A 15,439-nucleotide genomic window follows, 5' to 3' on the forward strand; every position below is an offset into this window, starting at 1 on the left:
ATTAGTGTATATGTGTGGATTGGTATATGTGTGGATTAGTAAATGTGTGAGAGTGATGGGTGTTATGCTGTACCATTTCCAATGTCTTTTTCATGATCTAATTATGCTCTAAAAGTACATCATAACTCCCATCATTCTATACTGTTCCAGACAGAGCTGGGAGGCAGAGGCCTTGCACCCCCACCGCAGGACTCCTGAAAGGTAAGTGAACTTCAAAGAGGGAAAGGGTAGATAGTTAGGAGGGGGTAGATAGGGAGAAGGGAGTGAGAAGGGGTAGATAGGGCAATCATACTCCTATCATGCCAAGTCTGCGAGTAAATCCTGGAATCTGGATATGCCTGGGCATGATAGGAATGTGATTGCTGTTAATTATATATTATATATATATATATATATATATATATATATATATATATATATATATATATATAACATTATTTAATTGTTTTGTCCTATTTTGGTGTGTTACTTACTTTAAATAAAAGTGTTAGATTTTTTTATGGTGTGGGGGGGGGTCATATTCGGTTTTGGCCAGGTAAATGCTGCACTTTCGGTTTCAGTCCAGAATTCGTTTGGGTGCATCCCTACTACTAAGCCAGACAATGAAGTGGTAGGCCTAGACCACATCAATGTTTGGCGTAGTATATAGTGATTGGGGTTTTGTTACAAGTTTTTATTCCTTTCTTTTTTGGGGATGGGGGGGCGCCAGAGGAGTAGTCCGCACAGGGCGCCAGAACACCTAAGGCCGGCTCTGGCTAAAACTGTACTATGTTAACAACAATCACAAGGATACAAAATGCCTGCTCTGCAAAATGAAACATTTCTATATGTTTTATGAATATGTTGGGCAGGTAATACAAAATAGGGCACTGAATGGTTGAAAGCGCTGCCATAAAAAATGAACAGAGTGAAAAAGTTACGCAATTATTACTACTATTATCTTTGGTTGGAACAGCATCTTTAATTGGTTATTTTTTTTTAGAATAGTTTGCAGGCTCCACTGTATCCTCGGGCTACATGATAATACGATAACTGCGACGATGTGGATGCTATGATTCCAAAGGAAAGGGTGACTTGGATTTGTGTCTGAGCATCTTATCACTGTTTTCTCGTACCTATCGCTATGCATTGCTATGTGCTAAGTGAAACCTGTTAATTAGCGGTTTATTGGAAACATGTCCTGAATTTCCCTCTGAAGCAGCAGAGTGTTTATCCTGTGTGATTGCCCGATTGTCTGTGCCTTTTTGATGCTTCCATTGCCAACATGTCCTCCAAGATACTGCAAGAACATTACAAACAGAGGGTTCGTGGAAAGAGAAGCTATTTGTGGGTCACTGCTGTTCATGTAGCTTGGGTTAGGTAAAAGATAGCTAATTAAAAGTATGTGGGCATCTAATATTCATGACAGAGGCGATAAGAGCTGTGGGTGCTGCCGCTGTCTCTGCAGGACATGTGAGAGCTATGCGTACACCTGATAATTACGTGGGAGTAGATGACAGCCGATGTTCTGAGCTTCCTGGATCATAATAGGAGAGGATGGAGAAGTATGCCATTTAGTGAAGCCTGTGGGAGAAGATGACAAGTATGAGTTGTCCAAATGCCTTTATGAAGGAGGAGAGGCGAGAAGTATGCGGTTGTTTATCACTATGAACATAATAAAACTGCTTCAACTCAGTAACAACTGCGCAGAGCTTCCTGGAAACAGGAAGTACCAAACAAGCCAGTAACATGTGCCATTATTATTATTATTCATTTATATATCACCATCATATTCCACAGCCCTGTACACAGGAAATAACAAGCAGTGCTACAATGTGTGTTTTATCTGAGAATGTACACTTAGATAACGTTATGACCACCTGCCTAATATTGTGAAGGTTCCCCTTTTGCCGCCAAAACAGCCCTAACCCGTCGAGACATGGACTGCACTAGACCTCTGAAGGTTTGCTGTGGTATCCGGCACCAAGACGTTGGCAGCAGATCCTTCTGCATTCTCCAGGTAAGCGACACACCGGAACATCATGATTTGAAAGAAAACCCAGGCCAGGTCACCTTCTTCCATTGCTCCATGGTCCAGTTGTGCCCACTGTAGGGAGTGGACAGGGGTCAGTATAGGCCCCCTGACTGGTCTGCGGCTACACAGCCCCAAACATCAATGCACTGTGTGTTCTGACGCCTTTCTATCAGAACCAGCATTAACTTTTTCGGCACGGGCCAGCCTGCCCGCCATCAATGAGCCTCGACCGCCCATGACCCTGTCGCCAGTTCACCGCTTTTCCTTCCTTTGACCACTTTTGACCACTGCAGATTGGGAACACCCCACAAGAGCTACAGTTTTGGAGATCTCTGACCCAGTCATTTAGCCATCACAGTTTGGCCCTTCTCAAAGTCACTCAGATTGTTACGCTTGCCCATTTTTCCTGGTTCTAACATCAACTTTGAGGAAGTAATGTTTACTTCCTACCTAATCTATCCCACCCACTGACAGGTGACATGATAACAATGTCATCAGTTATGGCTGATCAGTGTATGTCTCCATGACCAGCATTTAGTAGCCTCATAAACGGTTACAAGTTAGACAAATAAGTGACCAAGTATAAATCAGGTTTCAGAATAAGATTTGTACATTTATATCCAATTTCTAGTTTGTTTTGCGCACAGATCACTATCACCACTGGAATGACAGGATAACCCCCCCAGTTATTGGGGTTTGGTATGACAGGGACATTAAACACGCATTAGCTTATTATTAGAGAGCACTGCCCTCTGGCTGTTACACACACCAATATTACAGACATTTTTTACTTCTACATTTAACCCCAGTTCGATTAATATAGGAATAAATGAGACGGGTCGCAAAGGCTCTTCCATAATGAACAACACAGTGTGGTTTCTTAACAGTGGGCAGTACCCAAATGTCACGACAGGCTGACAGAACGTAAGACTCCTCCAGCACCTTAGATTTTTCATCCTGTTTCAGGAAAATGTGTCGAGCAGAACAGCCACGTGAAGATACCACCACCAACTGGAAGCAAGGAGCATACGCAGAGGATTTGGAAACACTGGAGAGTCTCTGAACGGTGGCATTAAAATATATTATTATATACAGAACAGACCTCAACTAGATCTATGCCAGTTACAAAAATGACTTAAGAAAATATTAAGTTTACTCTTAACCATTTTACTTCAGTTACACAAATTAAGTAGAAACTGTAAAATCAGGTCCAAACAGCGCCACTAGAACATGAAAACACTGACATATAGGCACAACCTAACTCTTCCATGATACCTTTAAACTACACTACACTTTTGGTAAGACAAGGGTAAGCACTCATAACACTATACAACCAAATGCCTAGAAAATGTGCCATTGGCTTCCATGCATCCTTTAATAAGACATACACAGAAAGAGGGGGTACATTTATGAATCATGCATATTATGGGGACTAGTGATCCCTGACAGGACTGGTGTATATGTGCTATAGTCTCTGACCCTTAACATAAAATGTGATGCTTGATAAAATGATTTTAGAGCACCATTGAGACCTTCCACATCTTTTGCAGCAAGCAACCATCTGGCAGCATGTATGGTTTGTCCATTAACTTCGCAATGCTGGAAAAGAGGGCAACAGAATCCACAGCTTTTACACCCCATTAAACACCCCCTCAGGCATTGCTAACCACTATGTTGGAGCAGAAAAGCAAAGTCTATGACCCCTCTCTGCTCCCAGGACTCTGCAATGCATGGCCTCACGAGGCACATCTAATCTGCTCAAGGCATGATAGTTCCCATTAAACTAACAGGGTAATAAAACAACCAGGTGCACCACGAATTATCCAAAAACGGCACAGAATGAAGAGCAAACGTATGAAATGGAGAACCTCAATAATTGTTTCTATTTCATAATTGTAACTGTACACACACATTTTTTATATATGAAATAGTTTTGTATATATGATATTTGACAGCCAACCTTAAGACCATTTAAAAAAAATAAAAAGAAAAAGGCAGCGTAGGACTAGCGATGTTTGACCAGCACCTACAGACAGTTAATGGAAAATCTGATGACTATATCTCCATATGTTGCACGCTGTCAGTTTTTAATCCATGTCAACACGGTATTTTGTGATATGTGGGTTGAACTATTTAAGCTAAGTCCTGGCAGCAATGCCCCCTGTGCCAAGCTGAAGAGGGCTCTAACACCATTGGGAAATTAAGATGTCAAAAAAAAATCAAACAAATGATAGTGAAACATGTGGTAGTGTGATGGTCTGGGGCTGCTTCAGAACCTGGGTGACTCTCCATCATTAACGGAACCATGAATTCTGCTTTCAACCAGAAAATGTCCGGGGCATCAGTTCACGACCTAAAGCTCAAGTGCCGTTGGGTTATGCACCAGGACAGTGATCCGGAGAAAGTCCAGCTATGAATGGCTCAAAAGAAACAAAATGAAGGTTTTGGAATGGCCTAGTCAAAGTCCTAACTTGAATCCGATTGAGATGCTTTGGCTTGACTTTAAAAAGGCAGTTCAACTTTACCTTCAATAAATGAAATGAATATTTAAAAGCTCTCAGAGACAGAAAATTTGAGAAGTTATTAAGGGTTGTAAATAAAAAGCTAACAAAAGGTAGATGGCAGCACTAAATTTCTACGGACAATGGCTACCCAATTGATTTGTCTGGTCTTGACCAAAAAACTATGGAACAAAATGTTTTGTCTATTTTCTCAGTTGAGGACACTCCTTTAAGAGCATGGGTGAGTCAAACCAATAACAGAGTTTCCATACACCAAGATAAGCTATTCTATGCTTATTCAGAATACACTGAGCAAGGACTGCAGGCTTCAGTAGCTACTCATATCTTTGGCTGTAAAGTAGACCAGTTCAATAAACCTGCTTCAAGCCCCAGGGGTACACGTGCTCCATAAAGGAAAGTAGGCCGTCGTGAAGGGAGTGGGTCCATTTCACAAGAGGCAGCCACTACAAGCCCCACAGACTAGACGCTGGACAGACAAAGCATGTCTGCTCTGCTAGACTCGGGGGAATCATCAAGACTACAGAGCGTGAGCAGCTTGTCTGACATAGCGAGCTTGGCTGAGCAGGAGGCCGGTCAGCCAAGGCCCCTGGTTTTCCCTACTGAAAATACTGAATTTTGCAATAAGAAAAGTTTATATAGGTTAGTCTGTTTTTAGGAACATACATTTAATGCCTCGTTAAAAAATAAAGGATTAACCTATTACACAGAAGTTAACGTATTACGTCAGATGAAAGGACGATAAAAGGAGCCGTTCTTGACAGAACACCGCCCGAGCCAATATTCCCTCTAAGCTGTGCACGCGTTTTGCAACCAGCGCACAAAGGAAATTTATGTCAGCACAAAAGGTTAGTTAGCGGTGTCAATAAAGTAGGACTTGTACTGTATAATACTGGGGCCGGCCATCCGATTTTGTGTGTGGCTGCAGACGTAAAAGAGATCTGCGGCGAAATGCTAACTTTGCAGCCCCGCATCATATTTGGTGCGGAGCTGCCTGGCAGATGGGCAGTGAAAGACGACACCACAGAACAAGAGGCAGACTGGCACACTTAGATATGATGATGATGATGGGGGGAGTATGAATTGTGATGCAAGTATGATGAAGATCAGGGGTGGCTCTACACTTACATACACACACCCAATATAACACCTTACACATGCATACATACACACACAGACTCTAATATCATATACTTACAAATACATACATATATGTACAAACACCCACTCTATCACTATACACTTACACATCTACATGCACACACACACAGTTTAAGCGATGAGACAGAGAGAGGCCATGCCAAAATTACATTGAAATAATTTCAGATTTATATTTGCACATGCAGTCAGTATGCATATACTTTTGTAACAGGGAAACATTTCTGCACACACCAACTACTAACAATTAGAGGGAATATTGGCCCCATTATATTAAAAGGGACACTTCAGTATCCCATACAGTCTAACCAACTAATAATGCATAGCAAAGCACTTTGCAAGTTCTTTATTATGAATTCTTTAACCTGTAAAATATAAAAATGTAATCACTTGGCTTTAGGAGAGGCTACATCTCCAGAGCTGCAGTACACTGGCCCCTATGTGCCCCTGTTGACCAGAGGCAAGACAGTACTATCATGGAAGTAAATAGAGTTTTTTATGCGCATGTACGTATTGTAGTTCTCCCATAAAAGGTTAATTACATGGAAAAAAACAGCCAGAAACAGCTTCTGTGGCAGTAAAAACATGCAATCTTTATCTAAGCCCCCAATTTCTGGTCATGACTACAAGCTGAAGCCACAGTTTCCAATATGTAATAGGCAAAATATGTTATGAACAAATTCGTGGACAAGGTTTGGATATCCAATAGGAAGGATGATTACAATTGCACATTTAATTATAAAAGTGTTACATGTACCTGAAGAGGTAAAACGGGACCCAGTGGAGCATCCACTAGTGTGATGTGAAGGCTTTAAATTTGCTTCCCGATCACCTCATTTTTACATTAAATGTAGGATTTAGAAAAGTGAAGGATTAAGTTCCCACACCTTTAAAGAGAAATGTAACCTTTCCTAGGATTATGTTACAAAAACAGGGAAAGGGGCAACATTTTTCATTTGCTGATGGATGCAACACACTGCACTAATGCCCAAGTTTCACTATTCTACTGGGAGAATGTCAAAGTGTTTCAGAATGCTGCGCTGCTGCACAAGCCAGCTGGGTACCGCCGCTGAGATCTAACGCGATGCCCCCCATCCGATTTACTGTCTACTGAATTGCGACCCAAGTGTACCCTGTGCACTGATGTTGCTCTCCGATTCTTTGGTGTGAAGGCAATCTCTGATGCTGAGCCGCCGAGGCAGCTTCTAAAGACAATCTGCAACAAAGAAGATTCCTTGCCACAGTCGCACAGGGAAAAGAAGACTGCTCTCACCAAGCTCATCCAAGCAACATAGGTTTTGTATGTTCTTGCCACAACAATGGAAAATAACTGCAGCCATGCCCTCTATGCACAATTACTTACTTTGCCTCTATTATAGGAACAGTTATAATTTTCATACAAATAATTTCGATAACATTGAGGAGAAATTAAATCTAAAGTACAAGTATAGCTGTATCCATCCAACACCCATTTGATGAAGGATATGCCTTCCATGTTACATTTTCAACGACCAACACCCTAGTCAATCTTACTCAAAAACTGTCAAAATTACGACAAGGCTTTGTAGATACTTTCACATGTATTTCATGTATTTCACATGTATCTGTGCCACATTCTTCGCAAATCCATTTTTATTAAATAAAAAACATTTTAAATGTATTGTTTTCTACTGCCTTGGGTATATTAAAATACAATGCATCTAATTAAGGCTGTCTAAAGGACACACAGAACTGTTAACACCCCAAGACATACATCTGAAGAGTTCATTGCCCTGGCCATTACATACCTACAAAAACAACAATGTAAAAAAGAACTAAAAGAATAAAAATTGTAATTCCATAGCATAATTTCATAATAGCAAACTCCCCCAGCTAGTGAGCTTCTCTTTTGTGTACGGATTGGGGGGGGGGGGACCCAAAAAACATTTTTTAGGGTGCATTCACTAACAGTGTGATATATATATATATATATATATATATATATATATATATATTATTTGTGTTCAAAATGAGATATATGAACTCTCAAATTGCAAGAATGAATAAAGGCACATCAAATCTTCTGGATAACATAGCCCAAAAAAATAACTTCACTGTATGGATAAAATACCAGATTGTCTGATATTTACTGCTTATTGTGGAAAGTCTATTTGATGTTATGTTTGCTAGTGGTATTTTATCCATAACCTTTTTGGTTTGTTTTTTTCGCAATATTATCCTATTACGTTCCTTCTTTCTCTTTCGGGCAAACATGAAGACCCGAAAGATTTTACGTGCAGGTTCCATTTATCACATGCAAGGTGTGCGCTCCACCAAATATATATCCTACCCAGAGAATAGCTAAAGGGTGGGCAAATGCATTTGTAAGGGACATCTCAGTTATCATACGATTTATAAAGCGGATATGATTGCTGGAGTGGAGTCCAAATGAAAGGGATTGCCATAAAGTCTTTACCTTTTCAAATTTACAAAATCGCAGTCGATCCGTTTAGACACTTTGCATTAAATCAATTCTTAGCAATATTAGTAACACTTTGTTTAAATGCCTCCTGACCTTCAGGATGACCTCCGCCACACCATCAGGGTACAGCCTATATTAACTGCTAGGTCTGCCTCTCCAGCATCAGCTATAACGTGCATGCCTGAATTAGAATTGTTTTCATTAGTTTATGTATTCTGCTTCATACAGCAATTTTCTGATACCAGAAGCCAAAGAAACAGCACAGATGCAATGTTTATCATACTGCAATAGGAAACATCAAAGCTAAATGTTTGGGTCAGGGAAAAGCAAAAGGCAACCAGGTTTCATACAAGCAAAATGGATCCACATGGCTGAAGCGGATTAAAATTCATTTCATGTAGATGGGTTTCCATGTATAACAACAAAGCAACCGTCAGGCAGTGAAACAAAGATGTGTAAAGGGCACAAAACTCACCCGACGGTATAAGTGTCCTCGAGCAAGGTGTGATTGGGAGCCTTCGTGAGGAACGTATTGCTACTGCTTGGTTTCTCGCCGGAATATACCACAAAGAACTTTATCATGAGCCGCCTAATCATGTCGATGAACCATCCCACCACAAACTGGCACCGTCATTAACTCTCAGCCGAAATTGGGCGCCGTAAAAGGAACAGCGGGGATCAGAATACATACTTCCCTAGCACCATGTGTGAGAAGCCTACACTCAGTGGGAATCGCAGCCAAACAGAAGGATTAGCAGCCATTAGCTAGATCCTTGAATTTGTTCCTGCTATTTTAATGTGAAAATAAGGTTGTCCCCTGTGGCCACGCAGAAAAGGGAGTATGCACACATTTACGAAATTGCATTCTAAAACACGAGATTCTTTAAGAGAAACGAAACACATCCGACCTCAGACCCTTGGAAATGAATTGTCTTTAAGACACTGGCTGAGCCACCAATATTTTAAAGTGACAAAGGGATTCTCCGGTTGACCCGCAATGAGGCAGAGCCAGAGCGATTACTTTAAATAACAAAAGGAAGATTCATTTAATCCCCTTTACAAAACCATTTATGGTTTAAATGGCCAAACAGTGTTAAAGCCGTGTTTCACAGCATATTACAAGCAGAAATGAGGCTTCATGATTTATTTACTACTGAGATATTATGCCAGGATAAACTAATCTAGCATTATTTTAATAATTTAATACAGTTTAAAAGATTATACAGATAAAAAGGCAGAATTAGATATCGTTATATTCCAAAGCCAATAATCTTATCAAACACATTCATGTTAAAAAAAAAAAAAAAAACCCCAACCATTTCCAATTAAATATCAATATATAAATCGAATAATACAGATATGACACTGTTAATAATTATCGTATTTATATAGTGCCAACAATTTACGTAGCGTTTAATTATGTCATATCTGTAAGTATTATTATAATTATCTTTTATTTATATAATGCCAACAGTTTATGCAGCGCTTAATACAATACATATATTCAAGGGGTCTGACAAGATGAGAATTGACCGAAAACCGATACATTAGGTGGAGAGAGCCCTGCTCACAAGCTTGCAATCTTGAGGAACAGATGCCCACAATATCTAAACAAGTCCTTAGCCCTGTAGCTGGCAGCGCAGGGGGTCATCTGTGATTCATTAAACGTAAACACATAAAAAAATGGTTATAATATGCCATAAATAAGCCTTTAATGTTGTCTAATATTACTTATTGTTTTATTTAGCACCATCCGCAGCGTTGTACAATGGGTAAATAGGACATAAGTAGTAAATGACCATTCAGGGTAAGAAACAAGGGGTAAGGAGGGAAGTGCGCAAATGAGCTTACAATCTAGGTGCATTATTAAACCAAAGGAACAACCAAAACACCTATGACTATGTTTCTCCTGCCACTAAAATGTCCTAACTATCCCAAAATGAAGAGTGTCTGTCCCCTAGAAATGCATTATGAGCTTAAACTTAACAGTCACCATAATCAAGTCTCAGAGGTTTTCCAGAAGCATGTGGAACTTACATATACTTAAACTAATCTACAGCCAAGTTAATAAACCATGAAATGTAACAATAAACTGTTTAGTGTCTGGTGACCGCAGTCATAAATGATTGACACGGCAATAAATGGCAGAGCTCATGCTGATATAATCGTATGCTCCAGTATTTAGGCGCAGTCATAGACAACACGCTGTGCCGGGGAGTCGCTGGCAGAGAATGAAAAACGAAAATTCTGCTTTTCTTTGTATCTGAAAATTTATTTTATTCCAGCCATGTTTGCTTCAGTGACCAAGCCTGGGATTTAACCAGAGGTTATACGGAATGCCAGCGGCTATTGAGTGTAGTAACAGCTTTATACTTTATGATCTTTTAACAGTTTGATAGTGTTCCCCAGATACTAACATGTTTAATAAAGAAGCCTCAACCTTTTGCAATAAGGTGGATCTATATCGTTCCTCATCTCTTTAAATAAACCTTTGTAATTGTGTTTACATATTAAAGCGAACCATCTTATGCGCTGTTTACCATAGGCAAAGGGTATCCGAAAGGGATGCTCCAGTGCGCCATACAGCCCCATGAAGGATGCAAGTATATTACTTTGTAAGTATTTTAATATGCATTTTCCTTAACTGTATGAAACAAGAAAAGTACCCACCTTAAGGAGAAGCTGCATCAAAAGCTCCATCCAGAGCTCAATTTTAGATTTTTCTATACATACATAATAAATTATATATTATATATATGCATATTAAATGCATTTACGGGTGTATTTGCATGTATATATAGATGCAAATACACCCGTAAATGCATTTCCATACTGATCCATTGGGAGATTATGTCTGTGCACTTCTATATATGGAAAAAACAAAGATCCATTTTTGTTTCATTGATGATCCCAGAAGACAAATACATATGCAACCTTGTTACATGGTATTAGTAAGATTATTACTCAAAACATTATTCTACCCTTAAGGACCCCTTAAACCCATTAATGACAATGCAATGTGTACATGTACGGGCTTTGTCGTGAAGGGGTTAAGAAAGCACTGGCAATTGTGACTGAGCTGTCTGTGATCCGATTACAAAAAAACTCAAAGAAAGTAAGCAGTTTATTAAACACTGACAACACTGGTGTGTTTTAAAATGGATTATTCCGAATTACATTTGTAAGCGTAGTGTTCTGTTCTATTATTGATCACCTGTTAGCGCTCATTCAGTGGTACTTCCCGTGCGCGGCTCAGTGATAAACTCTGAAAGTCCATGAACGTAGGATCTAAGCTCAACTATTGCTGGCCAAGAATTACCACCATCTGCTCATCGAAACCTATAACCGAGCTCATGGGTGCCAGAAAGGTGCACAATGTATATTCCTTATAACCCACTTGCTACACACCAGGTGCTTTCCATGATGCACACTGTGGGCCACTTAATGCACACCTGATCTTGTGAAACCCTCAATGTATAGAACAGTTTCACAGTATAGCCGAAGACGGGATCCACTGTGCTGTTCAATGGTCTCCACTAGGTAACTTTTGACAGGGATCGCCATTTAATAATTACACATTTCCTACAACAGGCTTTCTAAACCGCGGCCATCATTGTTGCACAACTTACTTCAAACTTCAAGGTCAGCCATTCCTGTAGACAACATTTTTGGGTGTCTAATAAACAAGGATTTTTTCCACTCTCTAAAAGGGTTAACAGACATTCTTGCTCACAGGGGACAGACTGCTTGCAGCTAAGTGAATATCCTTACTCCTTTCATTAAATGGAGGAGAGCCTTATGATTAAATGTTACACGGTACTAAGCACAGCATTAATAACTATCGGAGGGTGAGGTGTGTGCAACGCGTACATGCTGTAAGCCAGAGCTCCGTATGAAAATATTCCTTGATCCAGGACTGCAGGAATATGGATCATATATAGTTCAGTGGGACATGCAGCAATAGGCAGCCCGGCGATATAAACACATACACCCTTTCTTTTGTAGGTCGTAGTCTTCTGACTGACGATCAAACAGCACGGAGCTGCAGCCCATCCAGACAGAGGAGACAGCAGATAAATCCCACGCCAGACTAATTTGCCCGGCAATGCCAGCCCCAGCTGGGAGAAAATGAGCGCAGAATAGCAGATGTGAACAGAATGACACAGGGGAAGTAGATGCCACAAGCATTTCTAATGTAAAGGGACACAATAACATAACACTGTAATAACGGATGAAGGAATTAGCACAAAGATCAGCGAGATAAAATAAAATACAAAGCAATGGGAATAATTACACAGGGACACTTAAATTATATATATACACACATTCACACACATATATACATACATATCTACACCCAGTATAGGCATACAGATGTAAGTAGCAAACATTGCATTTACGCAAAAGGCACTTAACATTTCATTTGCATTTAAGTAATATTTGCGTTCTGGTTAAGGTATTGAAGAAAGGAGACATGAATTATAAATGAGTAAACCCTGCACGCTTCAGCAAAATATAGAAAGTCACATTTTGCAGGGTTATTCCAGGAGGTCACCCATTTGCCCACAGGTGAGAAAACCACTGGAGTTCTTCTATCCCTATCTGCCCCTCAAAAGCATAGCACAAAAAAAACATACACCATCAGCTGTTAAAACGGGGTACATTGATTTCATAGAAAGCAGTGTGCATTAAAGGTGAAAAACATTCATGCTGTAGAGTGTTAATTCAACACTAACCATTATATAGATTTACTTATTAGTATCAATGCATAAAAGAACCCTTCCAGCTTCTCATACTACTGGAGCGACGGGTTCTATGATTTTAACCCATACTTAACACATTTCTTTTAATCCATATAAATAGCCAAACATAATGTATCTATCCTAGGGTGGTACTTACTGCTGTAGAGCGTATCTATCCAGGATAGACGAGGCATCCCTTGATGGCTCACCGGCTCCATGGTGTGCGACTCGGAGAAGGTCCTTCAGAAACCCGCCTGCATCGCACAAACACTACGGACCCTGGGGAGGAGGTTTAGGGCAGGAATAGGGCAGTCGTCTGGGAGAGTACAGGTTTCATCCCTCAAAGCGAGAGCTACCAAAGGTAAGCCGAACAGCACTAAGCACAGCAGAGGGTAGGAGGACTGCAGGGGACCCTGCCAAGCTTTTGGACTGCAGAGAGAATGTGTATATGAAAGAACACAGGAGGGAAGAGAAGGGAGGGAGAGAGGAATATATGCTAGAGGCAGCAAAGAGAACCAGGAATCCAGCAGATCAATCAAGAAGGAAAATCCAAGTGGCCAGGATGCTAAGCAGATCTCATGATTTAGGACTGGTTTAGTCTAACAAAGCAATGAGGAATTCTGCTTTGTGTTTCTGAAGTTGCCTGTAACAATAAAGAGTGAATAGGGGGCTGGGCTAGGTAGAAACTGAGAGGGGGCGGCAGAGGGGAAGCTCTGTCCTTAAACTGACAGATGGGAGGATGGTTTTCCCGTTGGATGCAGATGGTAATTAGCTGTGTCCTCCACACAGACTCTGTGCTCCCTCCAGGCACCTGCTGGGGACCGAAGCATCAGAGCCTCTCCCCCCAGCTCCACCCCAGTACAAGAGATGCTGCTCCCTGGGGCATCACAGTAACTGCAGCAACGCGTGTCTCAGAACACAAACCAGTACTGAACCCCCCCCCCCCTCTGAAGGCAACGGGGTAAGTGTGTTTAACTGCAGGACTTTAGATCTATTCGGAAGCTAAGAATTATGATGCTAAACTGCACCTTACAGCTGCACCCACTAACATTTATTAATGGATGGGAACACGTTTAGCTGAATTGGCAAAATGTTTCTGGACCACTTTTTTTCTTAACATATTGCTACACGCGTGTACCCAGGTATATTTTCACCGTGACACCGTGTGTCCAGTACTTCTATGCCCTAACCACACACTTTGTCTTTAAAGACGTAAATGGGAAACACGCTTAGAACAGTGTGACATTTTGCCTCCACAACACACATGCAGCAAATGACAGCTAATGTGGGTGTGTTGGAGGTAGACAGCGACTGTCCATCGGGCACACGCGGCAAATGCCAGCAGCACCTACCTTTTTACTTTTATAGCCCGTAGCCAAGTGCTAGCGTGTGAATGTACTCCTGTGATTTATTGGCCACTGGCCCTAAAGATTTTACTGCGCTAGTGTGGTTCTGGTTGCGGAATTTCAACTCATTGACTTCTCCGCACTATGAATGTATGCGTTATTCCGTGAGATTACATTAAAGCCCAAGGATCTAGCTTTGCTTTTTGTAAAACCAACTAAGATGTTGCAGAAGAAACTCATACGCTTTTTCAGCCTGAATGTGCCAACTGTTAAATCCTTGCCATTTACATCCTTTCTGAAGCCAAAGTTTTTTAATTGGAACATGTTCTAGTAGCTGTATAACAAATTCTGATTTAATCAGGTCCACAAAAGGTTAACAACCTGCAATGTTGAAGTCCCTAGAGGTGCCCATTACTAAAAAATCAGGGGCTTTTCCATTCATTTCACAGCTTTGGTCCCAGGCTCGGGAGCTGGAAGCAGAACAGCGTTCATACAATGACTGTGTTGTGAAAACATTAATGATTAGTTGTACTCCAGAGCATCTCGCGTTTCCATGCTTTCAGCGCCTCTGTGCTTGGCCTCCGATTTGGGAAACCGCAGAGCAAACGCTTAATTCGCTCGTAAATATGTAACAAAGCCAAGTCATCCTTACCGGTAACCATTACTGCGTAGTACTCCCTGTCCGATTCTCTTACAATTTACACGGTTTTTCTCTCCAGCTCACTTCTATGTAAATGGACGGGTTTTGCGATGTTTACACATAATTTTACTCAACAATTCTCTCCCTCGCATATACTTGAGCTTCAGAATGCACGCATGAATCAATGGCAGAAAGTAAGTACACATATATTCACATAGCCCTATACACACGAATAAATGATTAGTATAAATACACATTTTTATAAATTATACCGTAAATTAAATTCAATCTAGTTTAGGCATAGTCTAATTTTGCATTTCATTTTCATGCAAATAACCAAAAAGCTGTGTAATTATCCCTTGCCAAACATTTAATTAATTTAGTCTTTTTCCCCCAGCAGCATTCCATGCCCCCCTCCCTCCCTCCTGTACCGAGTTGGCTGCACAGCACAAAGCACAGGGCTGGCTGGAAGAACAGCTCTCTGCATCCGCTCTGAAATACTAGCAAATGTTTGGGAGTAAATCACGTTCCGTATCAGTAAAGAGAATTCCAGGGGCTG

The 15,439-nt window shown here is 40.7% G+C and overlaps 1 protein-coding gene across 1 annotated transcript in view; it reads right to left on the reverse strand.

The window, feature by feature from the left end:
* The window catches only part of LOC149286076 (active breakpoint cluster region-related protein), a 120,203-nt gene extending 107,091 nt beyond the window's left edge, over positions 1-13,112 (reverse strand). The window contains exon 1 of the mRNA XM_089494353.1: positions 13,052-13,112. Coding sequence (XP_089350479.1) covers positions 13,052-13,112 — 61 coding nt within the window. The remainder of the gene's footprint in view (positions 1-13,051) is intronic.
* Between the last annotated feature and the right edge of the window lie 2,327 nt (positions 13,113-15,439).

This window comes from Sceloporus occidentalis, unplaced genomic scaffold (assembly GCF_023333645.1).
Source record: "Sceloporus occidentalis isolate IW3139 unplaced genomic scaffold, rSceOcc1.0.p SCAF_72, whole genome shotgun sequence".
NCBI classification, from domain to species: domain Eukaryota; kingdom Metazoa; phylum Chordata; class Lepidosauria; order Squamata; family Phrynosomatidae; genus Sceloporus; species Sceloporus occidentalis.